General features: G+C 32.2%; 1 protein-coding gene and 1 long non-coding RNA gene across 2 annotated transcripts; one reads left to right on the forward strand and one right to left on the reverse strand.

The window, feature by feature from the left end:
* The first annotated feature begins 2,331 nt into the window (after positions 1–2,331).
* LOC107887176 (phosphoethanolamine N-methyltransferase 1-like) lies at positions 2,332–6,094 on the forward strand. The gene is made up of 12 exons (NM_001398424.1): positions 2,332–2,601; positions 2,790–2,914; positions 3,216–3,353; positions 3,432–3,569; positions 3,753–3,896; positions 4,020–4,130; positions 4,224–4,365; positions 4,732–5,012; positions 5,194–5,355; positions 5,431–5,484; positions 5,580–5,654; positions 5,742–6,094. The coding sequence occupies exons 1-12, from the start codon at positions 2,589–2,591 to the stop codon at positions 5,844–5,846; spliced, it is 1,488 nt and encodes a 495-aa protein (NP_001385353.1). The 5' UTR covers positions 2,332–2,588; the 3' UTR covers positions 5,847–6,094.
* Positions 6,095–8,134: 2,040 nt separating this feature from the next.
* On the reverse strand, positions 8,135–9,162 carry LOC107887175 (uncharacterized). The gene is made up of 2 exons (XR_001681049.2): positions 8,699–9,162; positions 8,135–8,445 (listed from the first exon to the last, which is right to left on the reverse strand). It is a non-coding gene; the product is annotated as an uncharacterized lncRNA (long non-coding RNA).
* Positions 9,163–14,972: the final 5,810 nt, after the last annotated feature.

The following is a 14,972-nucleotide window of genomic DNA, read 5'->3' on the forward strand; positions in this document are numbered from 1 at the left end:
CAAATAGAATGTCAGTTATTAAAACGATATCTTTGAGCGCAATGGCCACTTCCTCGTAAGGAAAATGAAATGTAAATGTTTTTGCCATCTATATTTCCCTCAAGGTGGCAACCAAATCCAGAATGACATTCAAATTTGCCATCATAGATGCAACATATAAACTAGAATCCTTAAGGTGTTATCAAATATGATGATTGAGCTCCATAAACTATAAATTGTAATTGATTAAGAACTAGGTCCAGTAAAAATTAAAGAAAATCACAAAAATAAATAAATTTTTCATAAATATATTAAAATTTTATATCATAAAAAAAAACCCAATTAAAAGTTACCCAGTCAATTATTGAACAATTGAGGAGACAATAGGTTGCCATGTATGGAAAGCATCATTCGTTTCTCTAAACCAGAAAATTGGTGTGTGTGTTCCAAATTTCATTTCAAAAATAAACCTTACTGGCAAACAAGTTTCCAAGGATTAATAACACATTCACGCGGAAATTCGAACCCATTTAGAAGAAACTTTTGATAAATATATAGAGGTTGGACGTGGGGTCTATTTCATGTTATTTTCATTCGCAACACCTGTCCCTAAGCTTAACCATTTGTTCACTTGGAAATTGGAATTCATGTGGTATTTGAGAGGATTATATTTAAAATTTAAACTCAAAATAAAAATTGTGGTGCATATTTAAAGTAGACTCAGCATTCAGCACAATAATTCTTTTTAATTGATTATCCCCTATTTTAATATTACTAAGAGAAATAAATCTTTTTCTATGTTTTTTAATTTAAATTTATAACACAACAATTTATTAAAAATGCAATCTCTTTTATTTATTTAAAACAAACTTTATTTAGATAGGTATATTCATGTTGGTCTAATTTATAAGCTTAAAATTTTGTTTAAATAGCTTAAATTTGTAAATAATTAATACAAATTCGATTTAAATATATTTATATATTTTTAATTTTTTATAAAAATATAATATTTTAATTTAATATTTAATAATTTAATATAATTTTTTATCAAAAATATTAAATATAAAAGCTTAACATATATTTTTTAATATTTACAATACAATATCATCATATATTATTATAAATTAATTTCATATAGTACATAAATATATGAAAATCTAGAAAGAGATTCATCAATACGGGTGTAAAACTATGTAAAATTAAAGTTATTCAAACGTGTTTGTGTATATATATATTGTTTAAACACATAGTTTGAAACTAATATTTTTATTCAAACTCTACCCTTATCGAATGAAATTTTGAACAGATGGCACTATTAAGCTATTTTATTGCTTGATTTGTCGTCACACTTTGACCATTTGTGGAGTTAAAATTTATTTGGTATTTGAGAGAATTTGATTGAGTTAGAAAAATAAAATTTTAATCACATTGTATTCATGTAATGTATCATATGATTGAAAAAAATAAACATGTTAAATTAAAAAAATTTGACAGAAAACTACCAACAACAATAATAATTAGATTAGAATTTTTAAATTGAAAATAAAAAAAATTAAAATTTTAACTTTTAAACTAAAATCTCAAATTTATACAAATTTAAGTACTAAGAGCACATTTTAACCCAAATTAAAAGTAAAAGGAGCTTTTTAAGTATAATAAATTCTTTTATGCCATCTCTAAACTAATTATTGGCTTTAGCTAATGAAGTCTTGGTTCAGTTGGCAAAGGCGAAGCCCTTGAGCTTTGATTATTCTAGTTTGAGACTAGTCATTTGCAATTATATGCATGGATCTCGAAGTTCCACTATGTGCAACTGTCATGAGTTTAATTTAATTTGTTGACTATGCAATTCTTAATATGATTGTAAAGTAATAGTTTGATTTTATTTTGTGATTGATATATTTATATAATATTTATACCACTTAAAAAAACTATAAAATTTAAATCTTAAAACGAGATATTAGGAGCTTAAGCTTTTTTTTAACAAAAAAAATGATATTAATAAAATTTTGAACACTATGGAGATAATAAGTTTTTTTTAAGAAAAAATTGATTGAGTCAGTTTACATTTGTGGCAATGGATTCAGTGTTAGTAATATATATATATTAAGCAAAATTAATACAGTTGAATGTAATAAATTTGGATTCGGTTATACAAATCAGTATTTTTACGATTTTCTGATATTGATTTGATTTGATTTGTTTTGTCGTCTACCTAAACAGGCCTTAGATTTGTTAACATAATGCATTGATCCGACCCGACCCAAATTATAATCAGGTCTAGCATTTCCCCAGCCCTTACTCTATAAAAGGCGAGATGAAGCATTCTCAGTTTCCCGCACCAGAAGCAGTAGAAATTGGCAATTGCTGTGTGTGAGAGAGAGAGTGAGAGTAATAGTAGTATCAATAATTTGGCTTAGGTTGCATCTCTGTGTCTGATGCAACAGAGAGGAAGGACTAACAACCGTAGATCAAGGTCTTTCTCCAGATCTCGGCTTGCTGTCGAAGGATTTTAGTTCCCCTTTTCACTCCCCATTAAAAAATAAAAAAAAATATCTTAAAAAAAATCAATTCCTCTCAGAGCTCACTAGAGATCTTCTCTGTTAACCATGGCGGCTAACGGTGAGATCTCCACCTTCATATTGATCATTTCTTGCGTTGTTTTTTTCAACTTAGAACCAAAGGACAATTGGAATGGATTGACATTGTTTAATCAACATTTGCGAACCCACACATGGATCTCTCATCGACCTTTAACTAATATTTAAGAAGAAAATTTAAAATTTGATTGTTCTGTAAATTATATATAGGATTTGTAGGAGATGAACGCAAAGTTCAAAAGAATTACTGGATTGAACACTCGGTTGATCTTACGGTGGAGGCTATGATGCTCGACTCCAAAGCCGCTGATATTGACAAAGAGGAACGTCCCGAAGTAATATTTCCTTTCTTCCTTCCTTTTTGTTTTCTGCATTGTTTTTTTTTTTCTTCATTAAGTTAATTTAACAAGTTCATTTTTAACTATATTTACAGTTTTAAATTTATTTCCTTTTTGGCTTTCATATTTAAGTAAAAATTGTTTATCTATGAATATCTTCAGTTGTTATCATGAAACCATAGTTTAATGAGCATTTATGCTTATTATTGCCTTTTAATTGTTGCTGCTGTTCTTTTGTACTTAATTTTAAACTTCAGTTGTTATTTAGATTCCTAAATTTCATTGTTGATATTTGCAGGTGCTCTCCTTACTCCCACCGTATGAAGGGAAAACCATTTTGGAACTAGGAGCTGGCATTGGTCGATTTACTGGTGACTTAGCTAAGAAGGCTGGTCATGTTATAGCATTAGACTTCATTGAGAATGTTATAAAGAAGGTCATTGAAACTCAACCTGACAGAAAATTTTTAGTTTGCTAATTAATAAGGGACTTGACTGGATTTCATTAATTGCAGAATGAAACCATCAATGGGCATTATAAGAACGTCAAATTCCTCTGTGCGGATGTCACTTCCCCTGATTTGGCTTTTACAGAAGGATCATTGGACTTGATTTTCTCAAACTGGCTGTTGATGTATCTCTCAGATAAAGAGGTGATTTTTGTTGCTTCTTCTTCAATAACATGGAAAAAAAAAAAAGAGAGTTCTTAGGGGCAAATTAGCTATTGATTTCAATTTTTTTTTACTTGCTGAATTCGGCTACCCCATTTTTGGCTTTCAAATTTCTAATAAAGCATATTTTTGAGTATATCTGTCTGAAAGTATTATTAAATGCAGGTTGAGAATTTGGCCGAAAGGATGCTCAAGTGGTTGAAGGTTGGTGGGCATATTTTCTTCAGGGAGTCTTGCTTTCATCAATCTGGTGATTGCAAGAGAAAGAACAACCCAACTCACTATCGCGAGCCCAGATTTTACACTAAGGTTTTACTTGAACTTATCTTTGATTAGATGTCATGTGACCTGAGGACTGAAATATGTATGAAACAAAGTGATCTAATCTTTCTTTCATATTCAAACATACGTTTTTCATGTATTATAACACAGGTCTTTAAAGAATGCCAAGCAACTGATGATTCTGGAAATTCATTTGAACTTTCTCTTGTTGGCTGCAAGTGCATTGGAGCTTATGTTAAGAACAAAAAGAATCAGAATCAGGCAACAGAAAATGATCTCATTGATTAGTATATATATTTTGTTGTTGAATTTTAAATTTACTGACAAGGTGCAACATATTGTTTGCATATTCAGATTTGCTGGATCTTCCAAAAAGTTGTTTCAGATAATGATAAGGGATTCCAGCGCTTCTTGGATTCTGTTCAGTACAAATCTAATAGCATTCTCCGTTATGAGCGTGTCTTTGGACCAGGATATGTGAGCACAGGAGGAATTGGTATCCTTCTTCAACGAAATGTTTTTATTTGTTCTACATCTTTTATTAAAGGAATTTGTTACACATAAGTACAGAAATAGGGAAGGAAAGATGAAACATGCATGTTAAACAGTAAAATTTTCTCACTTACTGTATTAAATTTTAATACCACATACCGGGATTTGTATACCTAGTAGCAGAAATGGTTTTGGAGTAGAAATTTCATCTTTTCCAGTATAATATCTGAACCTCAAAACTACTGAGATTATAGAGGGTATCCGCTGCATTTGTAACTTCCTCTTAGGCTTCACCCTTTGTCATAGTTTCTCTTATTTAGTTAGTTCTATCGCATCAGCATCCCCCTTATATGAACTTGTTTTTGAGCAGAAACAACAAAAGAATTTGTGGGGAAGTTAGATCTTAAGCCTGGCCAAAAGGTCCTAGATGTTGGCTGTGGCATTGGTGGAGGTGACATTTATATGGCTGAGGAATTTGATGTTCATGTTGTGGGCAACGACCTCTCTGTAAACATGATATCCTTTGCTCTTGAACGAGCTACTGGACTGAAATGCTCAGTGGAATTTGAAGTTGCTGATTGCACCAAGAAGGTTTATCCGGACAACAGTTTTGATGTTATCTACAGCCGTGACACTATTCTACACATTCATGTAAGAGGACTAAATAACCAATAAGAAAAGTTTTCCTTTTAAAGTGATTTAAAGATTTAGAAGTTGAGCATAGGCATCAAAATAAGAATGGAAGTTGCTATTTGAAAAACCGTAAATCATTTGGGCTTTTCTCGATCCACTTTGTTATTCTCATATTTTTGCATCAAAAATCGACTTTCAGGACAAACCTGCACTGTTTAGATCTTTCTACAAATGGTTGAAGCCAGGAGGCAAACTCCTCATAAGTGATTACTGCAAAAGTTCCAAGACTCCATCCAGGGAGTTTGCTGAGTATATCAAGCAGAGAGGCTATGATCTTCATGATGTAAAATCATATGGACAGGTATATTCAAATTAATAATCATTTGCTGTTTCCATTTCATACACTTGTTGATCTGCCTTGTGTTATTGTTTGCAGATGCTTGAGGATGCTGGTTTTGATGTGATTCTTGCAGAGGATCGAACCGATCAGGTTCAGATAAGACTATCAAATTGATTTTTAGTTAGTCATGTTTTTGAATATGGTTATGAAAGGCTAATGGAATGTTGTTGTGGTGGTGGTTTTAGTTCTTACAAGTTCTGCGGCGTGAATTGAACCAAGTGGAGAAAGAGAAGGATGCATTCATCTCTGACTTCTCTAAGGTTAGGTTTCCTTTTCCATCATCTTGTTAAACCTATCGAGTTGGGATGTAAGTAATGGTACATAATAATGTTTTGGTGAAAATTCAGGAAGACTATGATGAAATAGTTGGTGGATGGAAGGCAAAGCTGATAAGAAGCTCATCAGGGGAGCAGAGATGGGGCCTTTTCCTTGCCAAGAAGAAGAAGAATTAAATCCTGCTGCCTGCTCATCTTTATGTTAAATAAGTAAATAAATAAATGCAGTTAGGCATATGTGTGCAAGAAACTATTTCCTGCTTGCAATTATCAGTTGTTATTGTAGTTTGATATTTTGGTATTAGTATGAAGTTTGTGGTTTGAATAAATTATCCTTTTCCAGTAGTAATTTGGATGGTCTGAATCCAAATAGTTCCGATGTCACCCAAGTTTTGGTATTATATCTTTCTAACATATCTCACTTCTGAATATGTGATTTTAGTTTAAAGGTATAAACAAATATATAAAATAGTGAAAATAATTTACAAAACGCTGTACAGTATAAAGATTTATCTACTTGAAAAATAAATATTTATAAAAAGGACTTTTAAGAATTAAATAATGTTTAAAAGTTATAAAGTGTATTTTCTTAAAATGAAGTTAAAAACTCTAAACACCAAATCAAGAATTACAAAAAAATCAATAATCAAATAAAATTATCACGGATTATTCAAAACAATTTAAAAATTAGATAATTACAATGTTATTTGAATTAGGGTGAGATATGGATTTGGTGGAGTTTTATAGATTTGTTAAATCCTCCATTATAATTCCATTAGCTTCAATTCTGTTTTCGATTTTTCATATTTATTTTTTAAAAATTTTTTTAGACTTTTGATAAAATAAGTTTTATTTTATGACTTTTGAATATTATTTAATAAAATATCAATGTCTTTTTCATAAAAAATTTTTAAAAAATTTTAAAAACTTTTAAATCATTTTCACTATTTTAAATATAAAATATTTATTTTTACATCATAAAAAATTAAATTAAATTATATATTAAATAAAAATTAGAATTAGGTTAAATTTTGGGTAACCTCAATTTTAAAGTTTCATTACATAAACCAACAAATACCTCAATTCAAATTTTGATTTCATCGGTTTTCTCGCTCAACCTTTATTTAAATTGAATCAATATATTTCAAGCCTAGATAAGTTCCAGATAAAATTTCTTGTCAATAAAATAAAAGTAAATAGATACAAATAATAATCCTTCAATTGATAAAAATGTTATTATTATTTTTCTTTTAATATTATTCATATTCAGAGTTCATAATTATTTCTCTTAACAATATCACCACCTTTTTTTTATTTACCAATTTTTAGTACTTCAGTTAATACTAAACGATTTGGTCGTGAAAACCAACTTAATACTTATTAGGCTGCTTAGAAGAAGTCATGTGACTTTTTCTAAAGAAAGTCACGTCAAAAGAATGATATTTCATAAATAAAACTAATCTAGCGCCTAGAAGAACTGATTTAGTAATAAAGTTTTTTTCTAAATAGTAGTGATATTTTTCTTAAAAAAATAGTTTTAATATTATTACAACTATTTATTAGTGACATATTAAATAAGATTTTTTTTTGTGTCAGTACATTAACTAATCTAATAATACAAAAATGTGTTAAAATTTTAAATATATATTCATCATATTTGATATATATTTTTGTTTTTAAAAGGAATAATATTTATATATTATATATATACCGACGACTCTGATAGTTGATGGGTATAATTTGATAACTGAAAAAAAAAACACTAACTAATTTGATTTTAACTGAAATTCGTTTTAACTAAAACTGAATTCAGTTTTGTTCATTTTAATTAATAAAAAAACAAACTAATTGATGGCTATGATTTGATAACTGAAAATTAATTTTAACTGATTTTTTTTTAATTTAATAAAAAGAACAATGAAAAAAAAAACTTCAAATAATGAATACCTTCAATCGGAATAAGATTATATTTTAACGAGAAAAAAAACCTGTAATTATAAATATATATTTAGTATTAAAGTAGTGCATTATTAAATAAAAATAAAACAACCCTATGAATCAGTCAAAATTTATTTAAAGCAACAGTTAAAACTTAAAAGTATACGTTGAGGTCCCCTCATTTCTTCTGTAATCATATTCAAAAAACAATGATATGAAGCACGATGAGTGAGATAGGCACAAATTGGATTGCGCCACTCCACCAATAATACTGATCCAACAGCACCGAAGGAGGGCCACGGCAAGTTAACGTGTTGGATTCTCGTTGGACCACTCGGTAATCTGCTAATGGGCCATTTAATTGAAGTCAAGTTTCAGTTTTTCCCTAGTCAAATAATTCATCAATCACTTATTTGTTTTTACTGAATTAAAAGTAAAAATAAAATAAATAAAAATCGATTTTCTGTCATCAAATCACATCCATTCAATTTTTACTGAATTAAAAATAAATAAAAAACAAAACCACCTTTTAATGGTATAAGCAGCACTTTGATTTCCTCTTGTGAAGATGTATTTAAAATTTATGTGACCAGCATTGTAGGACCAAATTTAAAACAAACCCAAAGCCCAACAGATTACCCAAAATCTAACCCACATCTCTCAGCCCAATATACAAAACAAAACACAAGCCCACATAATACCTAGCCCAAATACCAATAAAACAAAAAAGGAAATGAGAAACCCAGCATCAGGGAAGCCAGCGCCGCAAGCCTGAATCCGGGCTCCGCACGTCGCGCAACTCCGAGTCGTGCGCCACACCACCTCCCCGCGATCTCCGCTTGGCACCAGCAAGCACGCAACAAGTAGTTAGAAATTAGGCTATATAAACTCGTTTAAACAGTGTATTTTTTTTTACATTTTTTTTGGATTTAAAAAAGAGAATATACGAACAAATACCACAAGACACAGAGGAAAATCGCAGAGAAATTGATTGTTAGGTGATTTTCTTTCAGATCTCACACCTTTTAAGTTTCGATTTGTTTTTCTTTCTCAAAAATAGTACTAGAAAGGGGAAAAATGAATACACTTACCGCGTGTTTTAAAACGGGGTTGAAACCCCTATTGCGCGATGTCGGCCACTAGATCTGGTGGTGGTCCGGCGATGATGGGCGCGTTCACTGGTCCTAGCAGAGGGAAGAAGGGTGAAAGCCCCTTTGTTTTTTCCAGTTTCGGCAAATGGGTTGGTAAATGGGGTGTTTTAATTTTGCTTTAGAAAATGGCAGACAACCCTTTGGTTTTTCTGGTTTTAATTGCAAAGGGAATAGCGCCACTTTACTTTTTTGGTTTTATTGTGCTTTTGATCCTTCTTTGATTTCTATCTTTTCAATGTTTTATATTTCTTTTTTCAAACTTGTCCCAAATTTCTGTTTTGGCCCGATTTTAGTCCTTTCTTAGCCATTTGGCTTACTTTATTATTAAATTAGTTATTTTATTGACATTGTTAATTATCATGTTGTTAAATTAATCAACTTTGTACAATTTTTATCACATTAAGTTTTTATTTACTACTATGACTTTATTATTTTATCACTTTTTTAATATTGTTACGTTTTACTATACTATTAATATATTATTATAACTTATTTAATAGATATTCTCAGCATTCTTTTATCCAATATTTTTATTTCTTTAAAACCTATTACTAAGCTTACTAATGTATATATATATTTTTACTTTTAGTGTTTTTATATAATTACGGTTATATCTACTATTATTATTACTATTTACCTGTTTCATTTTATGTTTTCTTTATTAGTTTCATTTATTTTTTTTTCCTTTTATTATTCTATCATCTATTAGTCTTTCTTTTAAAACTCGTTTTAAACAAGTCATTTTACATTATTAGTTTGATTTTTATATTGTTAATTTGTTTTATCCCTCCATATGTATATATATTATTGTTTTCACCTTATTATTTTTTTATAGATCCTTTCTTTATCTATCTATATATATATTTTATTATTGACTCCATATTATTCTACTTGTATATTGTGTATTATTATTTGTTTATTTTTTTAAATTTTTTCTTAATTGTACGTATACAGCTATTATTTTTTTTTTAAAGATCCCGTTTTAAAATTTATACTTTGTTTATTTCAACTATTTTCTTATTATTAATATGTATATTATTAGGAATCCTTTTTTCCTATTATCTTCCGTTTTATATATTTATATAATTGTTTTATTTCTTTTGTTTATACCGTTATTAATATGTTACCATTACCATTTTTTTTATTTGTCATCAAACCTTTTTGCTACTATGTTTTATTGTTAGTATGCATCGTTTAGGTTATTATGGTAATGTTATTTGCATGTGACATACCATTATCTTCGTTTTTTAATTCAAAGGCAATGTTCAGTATTTAAAGAATTCGAAGGATCGTGCCCTAACGTACTGGGTTTCGCTTTCTTTATTTGTTTTGAATATCAGAATATCCTTTTACCGGTTCACTCTAAAAAATTTTAAACAAGGCAATGTTCGGTATTTAAAGAATTCAAAGGATCGTGCCCTAACGTACTGGGTTTCGCTTTCTTTATTTATTTTGAATATTCAAATATCCTCTTAAAGCTAAAACGAACGTTTTAAAGGTAAAATCACATTTGAGGGTCAAAAATGTTGTGTCCTAACGTACTGGATGTAATGTTTTACCTCAAGGTGAGATGGTCTTTAACACACATTTGACTTACCTAAATGTTTTAAAAGCCAATAAAAGGAGGATCGTATTTTGAACTCTGTCCAAATCTTTAATTTTCGACATTTAGGACTTAATTAATCGATTAAGTACCAATTTTGGGCGTGTCGAGGGTGCTAATCCTTCCTCGTACGTAACTGACTTCCGAACCGGTTTTCTATTTTCGCAGACCAAAATCGTCGTTTTGGAAAATTTATTTGTTTATTAAAAACGACCGTGTTTTGAGGTGATCCAATCACACCTTATTAAAAAACGATTGGTGGCGACTCCCAACTTTTCGTTTTCAAAAGTCGATTTCCCGTTTAAAAAAATGGTTTCGACAAGCATAGTTAGATACGAAGCTTTTATTCTCTCTAATCTAAACAAAAACTTCCACCATTGAAACATAAACTAATTTTCCATTTAGCTTAAACACATAAATGTGTCAATAAGGATAACGCTCTTCAATTGACTATAGAAACCTATACAATTTTTCTATATATATATATATGTATGTATCCTTGATCTCATAATTAAGAAATGAGATGAGCAACCATTACACCACACCTCATAATTGTGGTATGGATCACTTAGAACACACCCATCGGATCCTTTCTAGGTTGATACGCCCCGGCCTCGGTGATGAGAGTCGAGTCGTTGATGTACCCGATCGTGAATTGGAGTAATATCAAGGTTTGTCGAAGATAGGTTAAGAAAGAAGGGATAAAGGCTCAAATTTAGTTCAAAAGGGGTTATGAAGTGTATTGAGGATGATAGGTGAATGAAAACCAAGTATTCAAGTTGAACCAACACAATATAAGTGTGTTAACCCGGGACTTATACGAATACTTAGGAAAGGTTAAATGTTGTATGGATGGAAAACGAATAAAATGGAACCTTGACCCACTATCAAAGATGATAGGAACCTCGGTATAACTTGAACGCCACACTTTGGATGCAAAGTGATAAGTTCGGATAAGAAGAATGGGTTGACGCCACAAGGGTTACTTGATAAGTCAAACGAGTCTTTGGAGAACAATGAGAGTTGTAAACAATCTCACAAAATGTAAAAACATTAATTCAAGGTTCTTCCCCTTACAATGAAATTTAACACATATTTATAGGCAAAACAAAAGGGTAGCCGAATGGGTAAAATTGGAAGCCAAATTCGGCCATGGTGCTTCCTCAATTTGTTCCTTAAATTATGCATGATGTTGGCCAAATGCTTCCTTAAATTCTTCCATGAATTATGCATGATGTTGGTCAAATGCTTCCTCAAATTCTTCCATGAATTATGCATGATGTTGGCCAAATGCTTCCTCAAATTCTTCCATGAATTATGCATGATGTTGGTCAAATGCTTCCTCAAATTCTTCCATGAATTATGCATGATGTTGGTCAAATGCTTCCTTAATTTGTTCCACAAATTATGCATGATGTTGTCCACCTCTTCTTTGTCGTCCATGTACATTGTCCTAGCAAATTCAACAAATTTACTTAGCTTAAATCTCACACATTAATTCGGCTGAACCAAGAAATATTTAACTAAGACTCAAATTAAACTTAACAGCAACTAAGACAATTTAATTAATTATTTCAAAAAAAAATAAAAAATGAATAAGCTAAAAACGAGCTTGTTAAAAATTAAGCTGGAAGAGCTTGAAGTAAAGTGCACGGTTTGCTCATCTTGCTGGTCCATGAGTTTTCAAGTAGACTGGCCACGGATTCACCCCAAACTCGATCAACCAAAGCTGAAATTGTGTCTTTAAACTTCTTAGCCCTAGCTCTGGTAATAGGTCCTTTAGGCAGCTCGAGGGAAACATCATTCGCATTTGATAACTCATGGGGCCCGATTGCATCATTCCCTCCCTCTTCGAGGCGATTTGTCCCCAAATCGCTACCTGCATCAAAGGGAGATAAATCAGCCACATTAAAGCTTGCGCTAATATTGTAATCACCTGGGAGATCAAGCTTGTAAGAGTTCTTATTAATTCGTTCCAACACTTGAAAGGGTCCGTCTCCTCTTGGCAACAGCTTTGACCTTCGTTGGGCCGGGAACCTTTCCTTCCTCATGTGAACCCAAACCCAATCTCCGGGTTCAAACACTATTTGCTTCCTTCCTTTGTTTGCAGCTCGCATATATTGTTCGGTTCGCATTTCAATGTTGGTTCTCACCTTTTGATGAAGTTGCTTCACATAATCGGCTTTTCGTTTTGCATCGGTATGAACAAGCTGATCACGGGGCAAAGGAAGCAAATCTAATGGAGTTAGAGGATTGAATCCATACACAACCTCAAATGGTGAATGTTTAGTAGCAGAATGGACGGATCTATTGTAAGCGAATTCCACATGCGGTAAACATTCCTCCCACGCTTTGAGATTCTTTCGAATAATTGCTCGTAATAAGGTTGATAGCACGCGATTCACAACCTCCGTTTGTCCATCCGTTTGGGGATGACAGGTTGTTGAAAACAACAGTTTCGTTCCTAGCTTTCCCCATAGAGACCTCCAAAAATGACTTAGGAACTTTGCGTCTCGATCGGATACGATGGTTTTTAGAATTCCGTGAAGTCGTACAACCTCCCTAAAGAACAAATTAGCAATATGAACGGCATCGTCAGTTTTAGAACAAGCTATAAAATGTGACATTTTGGAGAATCTATCTACAACAACAAAAATTGAATCCTTCCCCGTTTTAGTCCTTGGAAGTCCTAGGATAAAATCCATAGAAAGATCGACCCATGGTGCGTCAGGTATGGGCAACGGTTTGTAGAGCCCATGTGGATTAATCTTGGACTTGGCCTTCTTGCAAGTTATGCAGTGACTACAAATTTGTTCAACTTCTTTTCTCATTCCAGGCCAAAAGAAATGTTCTTGGAGGGTTGAAAATGTCTTAGCCACCCCAAAATGGCCCATGAGTCCACCACCATGTGCCTCGATCACCAACAATTTCCGTATTGAACTTTGCAGAATACAAAACTTACCTTCGCGAAAAAGAAATCCATCAAACCTGTAAAACTTATCAACAGCTTTGTTTTCACAAGATTTATAAATATCACCAAAATTAACATCATCATTATACAATTCCTTCAAAAAGGCAAATCTGAGCAATTTTGAATCTAAATATGATAGCAAAGTATATCGTCGAGATAACGCGTCAGCCACAATGTTTTCCTTACCCTTTTTATATTTGATGATGTAAGGAAAAGATTCTAAATACTCTACCCATTTGGCGTGTCGTTTATTTAATTTTGCTTGTCCCTTGATATGCTTCAATGCCTCATGATCCGAGTGTATGACAAACTCTTTTGGCCATAAGTAGTGCTGCCAAGTCTCGAGAGCTCGAATTAGAGCATACATTTCTTTGTCATACGTCGGATAGTTGAGAACGGCTCCATTTAACTTCTCACTAAAGTATGCCACGGGCCTTCCATCTTGCATTAGAACGGCTCCAATTCCGACACCTGATGCATCACATTCAACTTCAAACATTTTAGCAAAATCAGGTAACACAAGTAAGGGAGCATTAGTTAAGCAAGATTTAAGAGCAATGAAAGATTTTTCTTGTTCCTCATTCCAATAGAAGGCAGAAGACTTCTTGATCACACTAGTTAAAGGTGCTGCCAAGGTGCTAAAATTTGGAACAAATCGTCGATAGAAGCTTGCCAATCCGTGGAAGCTCCTCACTTGGCTAATGCTCGTGGGTCTAGGCCATTCTTGAATGGCTTTCACCTTTTCTTGATCAACCTCTAATCCTTCCGAGCTGACCACGAATCCTAAGAAAATAACCTTGTTAGTATAAAAAGTACATTTCTTAAGATTAGCAAACAATGATTCTTTTCTAAGCACATCCAAAACAGATTTTAAATGCAACAAATGATCTTCTAAGGAATTGCTATAGATAAGTATATCATCAAAATAGACAACGTAAAATTTTTCGATAAAAGAACGAAGAACATGGTTCATCAACCGCATGAAAGTGCTAGGCGCATTGGTAAGCCCGAATGGCATAACCAACCACTCGTAGAGTCCATGTTTCGTCTTAAAAGCGGTTTTCCACTCGTCCCCCTCACGCATCCGAATTTGGTGGTATCCGCTCTTTAGATCAATTTTAGAAAATATTCGAGCACCACTCAATTCATCCAACATATCATCGAGTCGCGGTATCGGATGTCGATACTTAATAGTGATCTTATTTACCGCGCGACAATCTACGCACATACACCATGTTCCATCCTTTTTTGGCACCAATAAAATCGGTACAGCGCAATGACTAAGACTTTCTCGTATATATCCCTTCTCCATAAGTTCATTAACTTGTTTTTGCAATTATTTGGTCTCTTCGGGATTTGTACGATAAGCTGGTCGATTGGGAATGGAGGCTCCGGGAATGAAATCAATTTGATGTTCTATTCCTCGAATGGGCGGTAACCCATTAGGAATGTCTTCCGGAAACACGTCCTCAAATTCCTGCAAAAGAGAAACAATCGAAGAGGGCAGATTTGGATCCAACTCGTTAGTATTCAAAAGAGTTTCTTTGTACATAAGTACAAGAACCGATTGCTGCATCAAATAAGACTTTCTAAAATCACTCTCTTTCGCATAAACACTCATTTTCTTTTGCTCTTTTTCT

This window comes from Gossypium hirsutum, chromosome A03 (genome assembly GCF_007990345.1).
Source record: "Gossypium hirsutum isolate 1008001.06 chromosome A03, Gossypium_hirsutum_v2.1, whole genome shotgun sequence".
NCBI classification, from domain to species: Eukaryota; Viridiplantae; Streptophyta; class Magnoliopsida; order Malvales; family Malvaceae; genus Gossypium; species Gossypium hirsutum.